The following is an 18,167-nucleotide window of genomic DNA, read 5'->3' as shown; positions in this document are numbered from 1 at the left end:
GTTTTCCCCTCCTTTCAGGTCTTCGGACGATCACATCGGCCATGCCTACCACCTGCTGCTGACGAGGCTGAGGGAGCCGCACGCCCAGGTGCGCCTGTCGGCCTTCCAGGCCGTCCAGGAGCTCTTCGCCAGGTCCCACCGGTTCCGCACGCTGCTCGTCGCCGACTTCCAGGAGTTCTTGGAGCTGGCGGTGGGCACCGAGCACAGGCAGCCCCTCCCGCCGCCCGCTGAGGTGGCACAGAAGCTGAGGAAGGCTGCTGTCCGCTGCGTGCAGGACTGGCACGACAAGTACGGGCAGGCCTACAAGAAGCTGGCGCTGGGGTACCACTATCTGAGGCAGAATAAGAAGGTACGCTGCGGCTTTGTGCCTCCGGGTGTCGTTAGGTGGTGAGGTCTAGGTGTCTGAAGGGAGAGAATCTATAAATTGGGAAGGAAACCCGCTGGGAGTCAAGTGCTCTCTGTAAGAGGCATCCCTAAGAGACAGATCCCAAAATTACCTAGTCTTCGTTAGACTTGTGGTGATTTACCCTCACGTGAAGCAAAAACCCTCTTCTTACATCTCCAGAAATTAAAGCTAGCAAACGTCTATCTCTTTGCATAAAGTATTTTCTAAAGGTTTTTCAGAATGTGAGATGCTATTTACAAAAACGTTATATCTTTGAGTTGAATTGTTACAGGCTGCCCAGAGAGGTTATGGATGCCCCATCCCTGGAGGTGTTCAAGGCCAGGCTGGATGAGGCTCTGAGTAACCTGATGCAGTGGGTGGCATCCCTGCCTATGGCAGGGGGGTTGGAACTGGGTGATATTTAAGGCCCCTTCCAACGCAAGCCATTCTTCAGTTCTTTCCTGTAACCTGCTAGCAAGATGAATGCTAGGTAGAGGAAATGTTAAACAGTTCACAGTCTGCACTGACATCATATTCAGTGCTGACCAGAAACTGAACTAAGCGTTCTGGCACTACTTTCAAGGCAGATGCCTTTTTATCGAGACCCATACAGCATCCTGACTGAAGGCATTGGTTTTCCAGCATTCTTTTCCCATTTATTTTTTTCTAAAAAGCTTCTCAGTTGTATACCATATGTATGTAACTTACAGCTCAGTGATTAAATTTGCCCAGATGTATTATTAAGTGTCCTAAGTAATGGCCAGCTACTGGAGTTGAAGAGAAGGTCTGTCTGTCTCCAACCTCAGTTACAGCACGACAGATATATAGCGGTAAGGTGTGTTTGTGGAAAGGGCTGAACTACATAAACAGGGGGAAAAACTTTCTTTAAAGTAATTAAAAACAAACAATCTAGGACAAAACATAAAGGACACATCTACATTGGAATAGATTACCCATTGGGAGATGTTTTTGTACATCTTTTGTTACGGCAAAAAGGCTTTAAAAATCCTAGGCTTGAAATAAGAGCTGGATTCAACCAACTCTTTCCCAGTGTGCATAAGCATTGCTCACCAGTAGGCCTCCAGCCGCTGATTTCCACCTGAATCCATAAAGTCCAACCTGTTCAGAATGGAAATGATACTTACAGCTTCAGCTGACAATAATCAGCTATTAAGTCATCATGTGAAAGCTTAAAATATCCTTATTTCTGTCCTGAGCTGTCCTGTTCTGGCTTTTTTCACAGCACAATGAAGTGTAGGTGCCAGCCCTCCTCAAACACAGTGCTAGCGTGTGTCATACCATAAGTTTTATTAAAGAGGAATTTCTCACGTAAATGCTTCTAGCTCTCCCTTCTAGGTTTCAAATTATTATATTTTGGTCATCCTTCTGCTTTAGTATCTCTTCTGAGATGCGGACGGTGGAAATTGGAAACACTTTTTTAGCATTCATGTTATATACAATGATAACACCAGACTTCCAGGAAGTGTATTAATTCTGTTTCTTCAGAAAGATGGGTGCTGTGTGTTCTTAACAGACAAAAAAATAAATAAAAAAAAAAAAACAGAAAACAACAACAACAACAAAAAACTGTGATAAGCGATGTGTGTCTGCCTTTCTGTTTCCATATTGAGCTAATAGTGTCCCCTACTCGTATTATTTATTGTATTGTGTTTTTTTCTCTGTATAATTTTTGGCATCTGATCACAAAGGGCATTTGAATCTTCCCTTTGTCTTTGCATCCTCCCTTACGGTTTTATTGAATAACGGAAAAAAAAAAAAAAGTGATAAAGGGAAATGCAGGACTGAGGCAGGGATCTCTGACACACAACACAGATTTCCCAGGCTGGATACTCAAGCGTACAGTAAGTCAGCTGAGGTTTGGCATGTTTGTCTGTACTCGTCTGGTCAGTGCCTGCTCCCCAGTTCTGACAGGGTGATCACTGTGTGTGTATGGGGGACTGAGCTACCCAGCAAGGCTGGCTGTACTATTTTTTAGGGCAGCCAAATTCGAGTACTTCTAGGAACACAGGTTTCAATGGAAACAACCTAATCTAGTTTCTCAACTCTTGCACCGGTTGGTACCAGCCAACTGACCTAGTTAGCCTTTTGCCAGCTTAATACTTGAACTGCAAGAGGCAACCAGGAGACTTGAGGAAGCATTTGTTCTTTCTAGAAATCAGAAACCTGATTCTTTCCAGAAATCAGGTACATCTGCTCTTTTGTATTACAGGTTTAGCACAATAGTATGGGGTGATTGGAGGACTGTTAGCTGTGTCTTTTTTTTTTTTTTTTTCAGTTTATCATCACCAAAACCACCTTATAAACAGTTGGTCAGAAAATGGCAAGTGCTGCCCTTTTAGGGTATAAACCCAGAGCGCTACTCACTGGTTTAAACGTAGCAGGTTGAAGCTATACCTATACACATATTTAAATATGAGAACAAAACAGAGAACAGGTGTGAAGAGGTGAAAACAGTTCTCTTTCCAAAATTATGGACCAGTAGTAAAAGGGTTCACTGCAAAGGCAGAATAACAACTCTAGTGTGTGTCCGTGTTGTGTAAATGAGGTCAGGTGTGTCCTGACCAAGTCCCTAAGTTTGTACTGACACCGGGTTGTGAGTCCATGCGTCCATCCATAAATCAGGCCCCGAGTTATTCTGACCTCTTGGGACTTCTGCAAAAGGCCGGTGTGCCTCGCTGTGGGCAGCTCCAAGCCGTGTGTGTGCTGTGGACTGGGCTGGTGATAGAGATCTAGTACTTGAGATGTGCTTTCGTTATCGATGGCAAACCCTGATGATTTAACAGCTGTATGAGGAGCCTCTGGCCAAGTACCACAGCATGAAACAACGCAGCAGAGCAGCCCGTAGCTGCCTTTTGGGACAGAGAAAGGGAAAGAATGGGCAGGTGGCTCTGTTACAGTTATTCTGATATGGGGAAGAAGCAGAGGTTTAGGAAGCCCTCGGTATCTCTGGTTTTCTATGCAAGTCAAATCTGCATGCTTGGAAATGGTAGCTTTAGTTTTTGGGTTCTGTATCTTTATTTTTTTGTGGATGATGTCGATTTATATAAAGCCAGTGGTGCATCCTTGGGCAGTTCTCTTTCTCTTGCTGCTGTGTGGAGAACTACGCAAGGTTGGCAGAAAAATAAGATCCTGAAAAGCAAAAAGCTCGCCACAGGGAGCCATGTGCTGCTATAGGTTGTGGAGCTAACTTATTTGTACCTTCCCTATGCCTCCCCACTCTCCCAATAAAAAAGAGATTGGTAAGTGTGCCTGTCTGTCTAGAGAGGTGGAGACTGTCCCTGTCAGTTGCTGTGAAAGCTGAAGTATCTAGGACTAAACAGAAAGCGAGATACTGTCCAGTGTAGAGCGACCCCAACGTCATATGGGCCTCTACCCCATAATTTTACTGTTTTACTCTTGCGTGGCTCCAAAATGTTGATGCAGAATGTCAGTATCTGGGAACCATTACTGTATATTGACAAGCTTTCTCATCCAGCAATTACAGTGGAAATGAATGTTCAGTGGGTGTTTGTAGTACAGGAATCGTGCTGGAGAGGCTGTGGGCTTCATTAGCAGTAAAATGTGGGCTTGCCCAGCACTCAGTGTAACCTCTGGTGAAATTAATGAAAGTTATGTGGTAGCAATCAAAAGGAAATGCTGTGGCTTTCCTTTTCGAGAGGCTTTTCTTATCTAATATCACAATTCAGGATTCATTTCCTTGAAATAGAAGTGAAAAATATTTAATCTCTTCAGGCCCTTCTAAGAACAAACTAAAAAAAATCCACCGCAAATATTTTAAGAAAGTGTTTTGAATCATTCAGATTTACGTTTATGTTTTAGTCAGAAGAAGGTAAAGTGGGACTGATATCCTTTCCCTCGGTCCACAGATCTAATGAATGTAATTGTAAAAGCCAAAATGTGATCTCATTTAACAATTTTTAATATCACCTCTACCACTTCGCTTGCTTATAAGTTGTTTAGTAACTGGTCATGTGTGCTAGTAGTGCTTACAAATTCTCCTCAGTTTTCTTTCCTGCAAGTAGAGATGGTGTGATGTTTTCATATAACTTGAATACTTACCCTGTGTAGTCCCTTCCTGCCCAACTCCCTAACCCCTGTCTCCAGTGCTGTGACAGAGGTCTCCCACAGCCTAGTTTATTTTTGCAGTTTAGATGGAGGACTAAACGCTTTGTTTTTCTACCTTATGATTCCTTTTTGAAAGCCATTGATTCTCCGCAGTCCCTTATTAGTAGAAGCAAAACCTCCATTCAGAATTACTGTAGTTACTGATTCCAGGATGAGAAGAGATAAAAGGAAGTGCTGCTGAGCTGCTGGCTGATTGCTGATGTTAGAGGATTTTTCAACACAGATAAGGATCTTAGGAAATGGATTTTCTATATATTTCTTCCGAGGAATGTTATACTTTTTTCCTTATTTCCTTAGGTGGACTTTCAAGATGTGCGTGCCAGAACCGTGGCTGAAAGGCAGAGGGAAGAGGAGAAGCAAAAACGATTAGATAACATTTACAAAGAAAAAGCCAAAAGAGCTGAAAAAGAAATGGCAGGTAAAGTGCTTTGGTTCTTTTGCTGGCTTTTTTTTAGTTTTTAAAGCAACTGTTTGTGAGGTTACGTAAAACAGATTCCAACAGAATAGCTATCCAAGCAATAGCTGACCACAGAGTGCAGGAATAATACATTTGTTAGTGTTTGACCCTCTGTCTCTCTCGCCTAAAGAATATCAGGAAATAAATAAAATTGAAAGAATGAAGTGACAGTCGTTTAAGCCCGGGTTGAATGAAAAGCTTTAAAAAAAAAAAAAGGTATTGTGTAAAGGTGTGGTCTGTAATTCAGTAAAGTGTGAATGCGTAATCTCAAGCAGGCACGTCGTCTATGGAGTTGGGCACAATGATCCTCGTGCATCTCTTCTAACTCCAGCTTCTGTGATTCCATGATATCACAAAGTGGTTTGGAGCTGGCAGCTCAATTCCTTTGTCTATGACTAGGTACAGGCTGCTCAACACCTTCTTGACTGATAACCTTAATTATGTTGTGTACACAGTCATTATGTGTGTTCCAGAAGGAGCTCTGGTCTGCCCAGTAATCCTGGGTGTGGTGTAGGAAGTCTATGAAAAGTAGCATATTGCTGCTAAACAATGTGGCTAACTGGGAGCTGAATCTCTAAGCAATATGTGTACATCAACATATGTCTGCAGCATGGAAAAAGAACAGAGATAATGTATTAAATTGCAGTTACAAAGGATTATTTAATTAAATTGCTTCAGTTTCTGCAATATATGCTTTTATGCCTGCATTTATCCTGCATGCTACAAACATTTCCGTGCATGAGAGTGCAATTTTCAAGAGATTTAACCTTCCTAAAATCAATTTTATTGGTAGCATCTCTTTCAGCTGTAGCATATGTTCATGGGTGCACCCACAAACAACTGTAACATTCATGGCTGCACAAGGAGAACCCTCAGACATCACTGAGAATATTTGTCTCTTACAAATACTGTAGTTCTGCCTCAAATTTATGGAGGTATTTGAGTCATCTTTGATACACAATGGAATTTTAGGGAGGATAGGAAAGGAGGAACACTGGTCCCAAATATCTTGCTCAGAAAATTCTAGATTTCCTGCTTAAGAATAGTATTGTTACTTTTATAAGGACAATTTTTGCATGGGAAAGAGATACATATGGATAAATTATGACTGATTACTAGATAAAGGATTACCTCTTTGGCAGTGGTATTTGTTTTGTAGATCTGTCTCTGCTCTGGAGACATCAGCATTTCGCATTGTTTGACAGTGTTCTAAAACCATTGTCTCTTGATAGAAATGTCCCAAGAGATTGCTGAAACACTGACAGAGATGGAGAACTGTTTCCGGCTTCTGATGCCAGATCCTTTTGAGTTCACTGTGAATGACACAACTCTGGAACCTCACAAAGAAATGACTGCTAATGAGGATAGTCCTGCTCCCCCCTTGTCCTCCCAGACAGAAGTTACCCAGTCATATGTCGGATGCCTGGATGATGAACAGCCGTGCTGCAGCAAGGACATCCTTTCTGCTTCTCAGGGTGTTAGAACTGAGAAAAATGAAGAGTTAGATGACAAACAGGAGACGCCTGAGCAAAAAGAATTAAATGGAGGCACATCCTCGGGAGTTGAATCTGGTGTCCTTGCTCTCCACGATGATGATTACGAAACTTTTGTTAGGAACCATGGCCTTATTTCTCATAAGTATACTCTAGACCTTGAAATCTCCACAGGTACCTGGAACAATTTTTCACAAACAGCTGGAAACAGTCTTTGTCTGAAGTGCTCTGTAGTTGTTTTGTTTTTACTATGACTGAAGTGTTTGAGGTTCCTGAACACCATTTTGGTACATTGTTCTTTCCTGTTTCTGGTTCATCTAGCAACCATTCTTACTTTTGGATGCCCTTGCATGGGATTTACAGATTTTATTAATTAGTTTCTAAGATTGAACTTTCATACTAGTTGTTGTAAACATATTATAGTGCTTTGTAGTACCATAATGAGTTCCAAGTACTTAAAAAATAACGATCTGTTTAACGTATATAATTTTCTTTTCCACATGCTTCACCATTCACTTCTTTCCTTCTCCCTATAACCTGTGTATAAGCTACTAATTTAGAAGTCCTCAAATTGACTGCTTCTTAAGCTTTTCTTTGTTACTGACAACTTGCAAGAAGCAGTAAGTAGTATTTTGCCAGGAAGAGTTAAGGGTTATGATTACATCTTTTCTCTATAACTTTGCTAATATGAGTTACATCTAGAAAAATCAACGTAGAGTGTGTTTTGTTAGTCCAAGAGAAGTTTCTTACAAATAGATTCCTAGTGGAATTTCAAGTGCAAACCGCCAGTGAGACGGGTATCTACTTCTGTGCCTGCAGGCAACAGAATTGGAAAGGTATCTGTGGGGGCTTACAGGTGACTAACAGGTGAAAAGTACCATCCGTACTTGGGTGGTGGCACACTTGGCTTCTTTGACATTCAAGTGCCTTTGCTATGGGGGGACAAGGATCATTTCATATGGAATATGCAGAAACTGGTGCAATAAGGCCCAGTTCATTGATGGGAACATAGGACAAGGTGTGATGTAAACAGGAAGACTGCACTTGTCTTTGGTTTGTTTAGTGATTCCTTAGTTCTGATGGCTTAACAGCTCTCAACAGTGGACTGAAAGCCTTTCATCTTTTCCTCTTTTTTTTTTTCAACATGTAGAATAATAACAGTAGAATAATTAATACTGAATATCAAATATTTTAGAAAGGTTCATGTCTCCTACTTAGTTTTAACTTCTCTAGTGAAGATACTATAAATACCATGCTCTAACTCTTATTTTCCTATTTTGATTAGATTTAAAGGTACACGAGAATGAAGACAATACTGCTGTAATAAACAATGTTGTGGATGCTCACAAAGTCCTCAGAAATAAGTTCTTGCCTTCCGTGCAGTCCTGGATTCAGGTGGGATAGAGAGCTATTTCTTCACTTCCTATAAAAAGATGAAGTGGGCACTGTAAAGCTTGAGGGAGAGTGAGCAAGAAGGAAAGTAAGGTTGAAGAAACGTTGGTGCAAATAGAAAAGAAGGCTGCTGTTTCAGTAGGGGTGGACAGAAGGAGACTATAGGAGCTATATAACTTGTTTCATGGCTCAGCTCTCATCATTAGGTATGCTACATTTAAATTACAAAAAAAAATCTCAGAAAATACAGCTTCTTTGAAAAATGTTCTTGTGAAACATGTCAGTATCAGAAAAATACAATGTCCTTTCTGTCTATTGATATTATTGCTCAGGAGGTTCATGCATGGAATTTGGCCCACTGAAGGTCATTCTCAGGAGGTGTTTATAGCAGTTTTTCATTTTTTATTTGTCTTTAGTAGTTGCTGTTAGCTTTCATATTCTAGATGGGAAAAGCAGTGCATTCAGTAATTGCTACGTGTAAAATAAAGCAATTTGTGACAATGTTGTTTCATTAAAGATGCAGGAAAACCAAATAATATTTGTCTCAGGTGTCTAGAAAAAAAGAATAACAATGTAGATTTTTTTTGCTTTGCAGTTATTTACCAGAGCAGGAATAAATGATGATCGGCTGAGATGTGCCATTGATCTGAAGAATAAACTGGAGACTGCTTTGAAGAAATACAAGGAAATGAACATTTGCTTTAAAGAGAGAAATGTGGTGAGTTTTCAAAAATTCTGTATTACTAGAGAGGACCATTAGTAATGTTTAGGTTGTATACAAAAAATGCACTTAAACCTCAGTGTGGCAAACTTTAAACAATAAACACAAGTTTAATGGATTTACTTATTCAGGTGGTTATAGCTTCACTCAGCAGGTGTTCAGTGCAACTTCCTTGTATTAAGTCAGCGGCCAGGTTATTAGACAAAACCATGTGAGACAGCGCTGTTGGTTTTTTGGACAGGGAGATGGTTAAGTTCAGATTTCATATACTTAATTTCTTCATTTCTTCAACATTATGTCCTCAGCTTCATTTGTGCAGCTATGTATTTCTCAGTAACACTATAGCTCTTACTCTTTCACGACATGCAAAACCATGCTAGTGCCTCCGAACTTAGGAAAATAGTGTCTCTGCTTTGTAGCATTTACTTACTACAGTGGCAGGTAATATGACTGAGGACATCTCAAAAGAAGTAATCGGTATATAACGCTTTGAAGTGTCAGAATATTGCACAAAGATTAGCTCCCTATGACAGCTTTTTGTGAAACAGGTAAACCTCATGAATAAAGGGAGGCTGAAAGATGAAACGCTTTATTCAAATCCAAAAAGAAGTCTGTGGCTTGTTGGAGTATCTAAAGCAGCAGAGCTGCATAATGCTCGTTTCTGCTGGTTGCAATCAGACAGAATTACTGTATAGTTTTGACATGAAAATAAGTATTTTGGGTCAGGTCCAGAGTAAGGTCTGGACTGTGAGAACCTTGACCCGGATGTTACACCTTGGATTAAGCTGTGGTAGCCTGGTTTAGCCATGACTGAGTGTTGCAGGCTTTGCTTTCCTTGTGCAAATGAAGCTTTATCAAGATTAATTTGGCACATCATCTTAGTACCTGCTGATGTACCACACCAGTCAAAAATGCCAACTATGAATAAAAAGTACTGTTAGACTGTCTTGTCAGAGGCTTTTTTTCCCTCAGTGAAATATGTGTGCTACCTTTATGCAACCAGCTATGAAGGAATCCAGACATCTGCTGTCATTCCTGCCATTTGCTTGACAGGCCTTCATTTGCTGTACCTCTGCATGGAATATTGGTTGCTATATTTCTTGCAAGATATAAAGGACGTTCAAGCCTTGATTTTTGTGTGTGTGTGTGCGTGCATGTGTATGTGTTTAAAGTGGTATTGTTACCACTTCTGGAGACTGATCAATGCTATGTATGGAAGGGTGAAAGCTAATGAATTCCACAGTTGCAAAGGAGGAAGAAAAAAGGAAAATATCTAGCAGTGCTCTCAAAGAATACATTCAAAATGAAGCAATGCATTTTGAGGTTTTAACTCGTGTAATGAAAACTATATGTAGTTGTTGTTCTTTTTTTTCCAGTAGAAAATACCCAAATTTGGTTTTAGTGCTGAGTTATTTTAATTTATAACCTGACCATCTGCAGCTCTGTGCTGCAGAAAGAGGCTGTTTAAATTATCTTTTAATCATGTGTCAGACGACTTGGTTGAAACTTAAAAACATGGTAAAATGAGAATCTGATAGAGCAAAATAAACAACAGCATCTCTTAGACTGTGATTATTAGATCCCAATCCATCAAATATTTACGTCAGCATATGAAACGTTACACCCTGCTCGTTTTCAATTCAGCATTGCTGCTTGCATCATGTGTTGCTTCTTCAGTCTTCATATCCTTGTACTACCAGAACTGTAGTTCTTGCCATGCCAAAGTTTTGCTATATTCTGTATTTTTCGATCCAAAAGAAGTACTGATAGTCTGTCCTTTGGAGCGCTGGCTCAGAGCCATCCCAGCCCGACAGAGCTCAGTGCATTACAAATGTCATCTGTTAGCACGTGGAGTCAGTGGGTGCTGTCGACCTGCGTGTGTGTAGAGATGAGCACATCTAGAAACGAAGGGAACGTTTTGTGAGCAGAGAGAGTGAGCAAATGAAGTGTCTGAGCACAGAGGGACCCCTGTAAATCGTCTGGTTTGTAGATGGTCTGTGATAACTCTACATTTTGATGTGATAGCAGTTTTCCTGGCAACTAATGATCACAGTCTGAAGTACGTGTGTTGTCAGGTGGAGAGCATAAAGGTGAATTGTTTGTGTACTTGCTCATTTCTTGGAGTGTAATTATTGCACTGTACCACATTACCTTCAGGGAGAATGCGGTTTTATTTTATCAGCAAATATAAAATACAGCAATAGGGATTTGGAAATTTGGTGGGGGACCTGGGCTTGTCCACTCTCCTCACTTTCTGGTTTTATTTTGTGCTCAGTCTCTATGTTTCTCTGGTCTCTAATGCCTTTTTCATCTCATTTGTTCTCTGCTTTCTTTCTGTTCTGTCCCCACTTGAGCTAGAATGTCTTCTCAGGGTTCTGTTTGGATGCGTGGGGAGGAAGGCTTTTCCCACCCTCAAACTGAGATCAAGAAAAGTGATGAAGGGAGGGTTTTAGCGAGAGATTGCCTTTATCTCTACTGAAAAATGTGAAGCCCCGCTGCTTTGCAATCCCTGGGAAAACTTTCTGTAAGTTTATGGAACTTCTCTTACACAAACTCACTTGAAGGAGAGCACAGAACTTTATGCAGTGAAACACTTGGACTTGCAATGGATTATAGTGACATGCGATATAACCGCCTCTTCTTGCCTCCACAATAATGAAGAACTCAAACCATCAGAAAGCCTTAATGATAGGGAGAGCTGTCATTTCTATGGAACGTTTAGACCCTGACAGCCAAGTAAGCTATGAGACCCCTCTGCTTGTACCTCTCAGGAGCTGTGGGAGGGAAAAGACTGACAAAGGTTAGCCTTTGACTATCTAGAAACAAATCTTTTGCAACAGCTTTTATAAATGTTAATACATCCCAGCTGCCCAAACTATGCATTTCTGCTGTTCCCCCAGCGGATCAGAAGTCATCAGCACTTTTCTGCCAGAGTTATTTTTCATAGGGATGGGAGATGGACAGACAGTGGCAGTCCTCATGTACTGGTCAGAGGCACATGAGTTTTTGTGTGCTTACACAAGTTCACCGTAGTTAAGTGTTTGTTTGGGGTGTGAATCAGGTGTTAGCTTCTGCTAGGGAATGTATTTTGAAATATAAACAAGAGTTTTGAAATCTTTTTTTTTTTTCTGTGAATCTGAGTTGTAGCTGAATCTGAGGGAAGAGTATGGATGCTATGACAGGCTTTTATTTCACGATACCTGGATGCCTGGACATGTCCTTTCCTTTCTCTCAGTGCCTGTTCAGGATAATCTCAGTGTCCAGTAGAGGGAGTGCATACTGCATGCTCGACATTTTTCTCTACACCACCTTTATCCAAAGCCAGCCATCGTCTCAGTCTGTGTTTCCAGGTAAACTAGTACAACAGCAGTACGCTAGAGATACTTTGCGTTAGTTCTTGACTCTACTGAAATGAGTTATTGTAGGAGAACAATTGTAATTATTGGCTGAGATTGGTGTTTTAATAGAAATTCCTATTTCCCAAGGTTTTCATTTTGTAGGAAAAACTTGCTTACGGCTGGAATGCTCATTTAAAAATATTTTTCGTGGTTAGGAATTATTTTATTTGGTAATGTCTTCCCCCTTTTTTTTAAATACTATATTTAAAATTCTTCTTCTTTTTTAGTGTCTGATTTGCAGCTGATTAGATGCAAATGGTCTTGCAATTTTAAAAGATATTTACAGCACAGATGTGTATCGTATTTTAAATCATGCACACTATCTTTAATTTACATCACTTACATAAAGGGTTACCCATTTGGATTAATACTTGAAGTTCTCACATTAATAGAAATGTAGCTCATTGGCTATATTTTGTACACTGAGGGTACATTTATCTCTTATGTAGTTACCTTTGGGGAGCAGTAAAAAATGTAATGCTTAGGCTGACTAAAACATGACCAGACAGAAGCTAGTAAGCAATATGATGTGAAAAACACCCTGCTTATTTGTCATTAGCAGAGTGATAATTTAACAGGTCTATTCAATTTTGCATTTTTAATTTCAAGTTATACTAACAACCAGAAAAATATAATTTTTCATTAACTGTATTCATTACTTTTTGTTTCACCTTTCCTTATCATCTGTCAAATCTAAGTGTGCACTTGGATCTTGATTTATACATGTACTTAGTTTTATCCATGTGAAACATCTGGCTGGATTCAATAATGTCATTAATAATTAGATTCGGAGGAGGCTCTCCGTGTATAGTCCAGAACCTGATCTGAGCCCCAAACCCTGCTGCAATACAACTCAGATTTTTTCTGGAAGAACAGTATCAGAAAAATGTTGTAAATGATGTTTACAAGCTAAATACTTGATGGTCATAATTTAGTCTTAAAATATTTCAATACATAAGGAGATTGAAATTTTACTATGTAATAAATTAAGCCAAAAGCTCTACCAATTTTTTGGCTGTTAGACTGTTGATTTCTTTTTTTCCCATATCTTTAACTACAGCTTGACATTTTATCAATGCTAATGAGTTATTTCTACCTAATCATTTTGTAGCTTTATAACCAGCTCTGTTATTTATAACCAACTCTCATTTAGTTAGGTGAGTGCCTTCTTTTTTTTATTTAAAAAAAAAAAAAAAGCACCCTTGAGTTTTGGATCAAAAGCAAGGGCTGTATTGTTTTCTCTTTCTGCATCATCCGTTAGCCATAGAGAATAAGGTCCAGCTGCCAGCTTTCTGCACTGTGTAACAGCTTCTTGTGCTCACGTTCTCACTTTTTTTTCCTCTTCATTTTAGAGAAGTTGATTCTGAGGGGTAAGTCATTTTCCATAGTGATCCCTCACCATGCCTTAATCCACATCTGCTAGAACATAGCCCAAGGAGCAAGAGAGACACCTTTGTAAAAGAAATTTTTCCCCCAGTTGATGCCTTTAAATTGCACACAAACAAAAACCCTGGCAAAGTTGTGCTTTGAAAACCAGAAGTGTTTCATGTTGAGATTAAATAGTAATTTGATTGTTTGTAAGTTTTCTAAAGCTTCAGAGAAATCTTGGAATGTTTGATAATTAGATCAGCATCACCCCTGAAGAATATATACAGTATACACCTAAAGATTATATATCAGTATCACACCTGAATCAGTCTATATACATTTTATCATGTAATGTATTCAGAATAAATAAAGTTTAATAATATTTGTGTGGTCAAAATAGTACCCCAGGCAACATTTTAATTTTTTTGGTCTAGATAATATTTATCTAAAAAGTCAGGTCAACCATGACTGTAAAAGTAAACACAAAATATCGGGCAGGTCATGCAGATGGAGTGTTTGCTTAGAATTCCTCTTCCCTTATCCCCCATTTTCACACTCATATGATAACTATTTACATATATGAAACATCTTTTTTAATCCCTTTTTAGCTAAAAGAGCTTTCTATTTTTCTAAGCCTTACTGGGAAAAAAGACTGACATAAAACCAAACACTATAAAATTAATTCTCAAAATATTACTTCCTTCTTTAAGTGTTTTATCAGCTAGTGTGATATTTTGCATTGTTTTGATCTACTTTTCCAGAACTGGATGCTGCCGTGGTGTATTTTATGCTTCGCACTAGCTATGCAGCCTGCCGCTGTTACGAAGTTATTAAAAATATCTTGTTATGCAGATCTAGTCATGAATTCTTAAAGTTGTCACCGTGACGACCTCTGATCCCTATCTGATTCGCAGGTCGCACAATGCAATTTGGAGCTCTTCTAATAGAGTGTAAAATAAAGTAGGATGTCTGTATCATCAAGTTAACCCTTATGTTAAGTGTTTCAAGTTTTCCAGGCCGAAGGGTCATCTCCCTTGATTCATCTTTGAATGCCGAGCAATGTCTGTTCTGCAGGTAGTGGATATAAATTTGATTCTTGCCTTTCATCCATTGTACCTTACAAGGAGAAACTGTGCATTGAGGTGAATAGAATATACATGTGAAGTTCAAAAAAGGTACATAGCTAATTGTGTTTATTTAAAAAAAAAAAAAAAGGGAAAGAAAAAAAATCAGGTTTGGAACATTACCAAGTGTGTTTATTACAGTAATTCATTTAAATTTAGTACGTGCAGTAATATTAAAGTAAATACGTTCACATCAATGACATCTTTGTGCCTAAAATATACCATCAGGGATATAAGTAAGGTTATCTGTGTCTTGCATAGGATAGTTTGCTGACTTGCTGCCTGCAATAAATTAGGTTTATTTAACTGAGGCATATATTTGTCTATTAAAAATACAACATCTGAAACAACTTTTAACAAATATGTAGTTCAGATTCATTCGTAAATAAGATCATTGAAGTAAACTTCAGTTTAGTTACTGATTTTATGGTGTATGTGAGTTCAAACTATACAACATCAGGATATAGACATTGGGGGTGGATACAGAGGTTTAGTAGCATGAGTTTGATCCCGTCGGAGTGATGGGTGGTAATCCGTCAAATGCAGTGGTGAACGAGTGCATGAATGAGTGCTAATGGGAATCTTGTTATATCACATTTGTGATGAAAATCACATTTCTTAAAATTTCATAAAGATGATGACTAGTGATGAGTTTTTTTTCTTCATCTCTAAAACTTGGCTGTAATCATATATAAGCCTCTGAGCCACAAAGGAATTCAGTAATTCAAAACACTACCTAAAATATTTCAAGGGGGTCATGGAAATACTGTTCATCACCTCAAAAATAACTTGGACTAGCTGAAAAGCACTGGAAAACCTAAAGGCTCCTCTGTAGAGGGGAAAAGAAACAGGTATTTGGTTTCCCTTTGAGTTATCAGACTATACAACAGCTTTTTGGTTCAGGAATGGATATGGCCACTGCAGCCTTAACCAATGGCTTGGAACAATTTCAGCTAGGCCTGCGTGCAGGGAACAGCCCAGAGAGAAAAATACCTGGTCAGGAAAGGAGAAGAAGGGAGAGGGAGCTGAAGCATACGGGCTGTTGAAGGTAACACTGGAACCGTGACAGTGGCTCGATGACAGCTGCTTTCTTACTTGGTGACAAAAATGAGGGTTTTCCTACTGCTTTTAGGAATGGAAAACGTCTCAGGATTGCTGCTCTGGTATGTTCCTGTCTGAGCGTGGACTCTAAACAGGATTTCCTGTCAGTTGGCTTCTTCATTCTCTAGCTTTGCTGGCTTCATCACACCTCAGTCTTCAAACCTGCAAACCTTTCCCCTTATGTTAAGACAAATAAAAGATTGTAGGCATTTTACAGAGATTCTTTACTGATTATAACCCATGAGTTAAGAATAAACCAAGTTTGTTTTCTTCCAGGCACAGGAAACATGAGCAATACTATTTTATGCTTGCCCCTTTTAAAATTATTTCATCCGTTCCATAATTCTCAAAACATTAAAAATGAAATTCTACCAGGTATTTCTTAGCGTGTTATGCAGTTACCAAATCCACTTCTTGGCGGGTAGTTTTCTTTTGTACAGGTTGCTGTTGTACTACTTGTGGGAGCTGAACAGGGAAGCAGCTTATATATTTTGGTTGTGATTTTGGGGTTGGCTTTAAGTTGGTGAGCAGCAATCAGAAGAGGCAGTCCTGTCTCTTGTTTCCTCCCGTGGTGGTTCCCAGTGCCTCCCTTGCACCAGCACCAGAGCTCCTATTGCTGCAGGGACCTGAACTTGCTGGAACCTAATCCAGAAAAAAGATTTCTGTACAAGCAGTAAGTCCAGCAGTGGGGCTGTCTCTTTGAATAATTGAATACACTCAGGTAATGCACATCTGATTATGAAATTCAATCTTTATTTAGTCAGAGGACTTGGAAATTGATGCAGTGAGATATGATTAGCTCATCTCCCAGTGTGAATAATAAACCGGATGAAAAAAGCAGCAGAAAATACTGTACTGTTTATATATATATATGTATATAATTGTGCAAGAAGATGTTGTGCCTGTGGTGTGTACAGTAACCATGTCTGAGAGGTACATTCCTTTACATCAAAAAGAGGTGTAAATTTTTTAAATAAGTATTACACAAAAACATTCAAGGGATTAATGCACTCCACAGTCACTTTTGATGCTACATGTTAAATATAGGTATCAAGTGTAGGTGGTCAGCAGAAAATTTTAGGAGACTTTTTTACGTTGGAGAACTTTATTAGCTTTAATAATGAAAGGTAGCAGAGTTCTGTTTTAGCTCTTGTGGAAAGGAAATGTGTTGTTAGACTTGGGGATCTTTGGTACCCCTGAACATGGTATTTCTTCTATGAAAAGATGGGATTATGCAAGAGTTCTTTGCTGTTCTGATATACTTTCTTAAGGCTTAAGGATATTTGTGCAACTGACTACTGCTGGTTTTGGTGGTTGGTCTATTCTCCCATGTGCCTGGTGACAGGACGAGGGGGAATGGGCTAAAGTTGTGCCACGGGAGGTTTAGGTTGGATATTAGGAAGAACTTTACCGAAAGGGTTGTTAGGCATTGGAATTGGGGTGCCCAGGGAAGTGGTTGAGTCGCCATCCCTGGAGGTCTTTAAGAGACGTTTAGATGTAGAGCTTAGTGATACGGTTTAGTGGAGGACTTGTTAGTGTTAGGTCAGAGGTTGGACTAAGTGATCGTGGAGGTCTCTTCCAACCTAGATGATTCTGTGATTCTGTGGTGGTTGATAGGAGCCCAAGCAGTGGGGCACAATGTACGTCTGAGGATGCGTCTAAAGTGGTTACTGCTAAAGAGTGCTAACCTTGCTTTGTAATATCTTCTTGAGATAACGCTTTTAAATGCACCCATTTTCCAGAGTAACTTTATTTGTTGTTCTTTATGAAACGATAAATGCACATGTCTACTGGACATACTCATTTCTTTCGAGCAATGATTCATTTTAAATGATTGATTTCAAAACAGGTTTTTAAAACCCTTGTGCCTTGAGACCTTCTGGTCTTTTTTGAGTCAATTTTTGCTGCCCTGTGTTAAAATCCTTCCAAAGCTTACTTACCTGTTCAGGTTCAGAGACACAGTAGCTAGTAATACAATGATACAGGCTTTGAGCAACGTGCCTCACTGCTGTTGTCCTTCCAAGGGCTGTGTCCAAGCTCTGTTTACCACTGGCCAGAAAGGAGAAGGGTTTGACACAAGTCTCGAGTGACCTCAAGCTCGTATCTGTAGGACTGTGACAATAGTTGGATATTTTTTTTATTGCTAAAGCAATTTGCAGCAAGGTATGCTGGTTTACCAGCGTTGTACTTACTCTGACTTGTCCAGCAGAAGCCCTATAAGCCTTTCTGCTAACTTCTGGAAATTAAGAAGTAGTGTGAAAAGTGCACTCCCCAATAAAAGTCAGATTGTCCCAGCAGCCTATGTGCTGCTGAGCAAATATAAATAGAACGAACTGTGATACTTTTACTGGTAAACATAAAATGGGGTTTGCCTGGACCACATATCTAATTTGTGGTCATCTGAGTTTGGATTTATGCTCAAATCATGAAGAAGAGGGGAGGGAATGTGTGTGGGAGGTCCCTATACATGTAGCTTTTCTAGTAGTTTGTTTTGTTTGTATTGCGTTCAGGAAAACTGTGGCACAGTTCTGAAATCTGTCAAGGTGCCAGCATTTATTTACTTCTCACCCTGTGTTGGATAA

General features: G+C 39.5%; 1 protein-coding gene across 1 annotated transcript in view; it reads left to right on the top strand.

The window, feature by feature from the left end:
• The window catches only part of UVSSA (UV stimulated scaffold protein A), a 53,957-nt gene that overhangs the window by 347 nt on the left and 35,443 nt on the right, over positions 1–18,167 (top strand). The window contains exons 2-6 of the mRNA XM_040554456.1: positions 19–349; positions 4,829–4,949; positions 6,221–6,655; positions 7,767–7,876; positions 8,469–8,591. Coding sequence (XP_040410390.1) covers positions 19–349; positions 4,829–4,949; positions 6,221–6,655; positions 7,767–7,876; positions 8,469–8,591 — 1,120 coding nt within the window. The remainder of the gene's footprint in view (positions 1–18; positions 350–4,828; positions 4,950–6,220; positions 6,656–7,766; positions 7,877–8,468; positions 8,592–18,167) is intronic.

The sequence above is a fragment of the Cygnus olor genome, chromosome 4 (assembly GCF_009769625.2).
Source record: "Cygnus olor isolate bCygOlo1 chromosome 4, bCygOlo1.pri.v2, whole genome shotgun sequence".
NCBI lineage: Eukaryota > Metazoa > Chordata > Aves > Anseriformes > Anatidae > Cygnus > Cygnus olor.
This window is presented reverse-complemented; position numbering and strand designations above follow the sequence as displayed.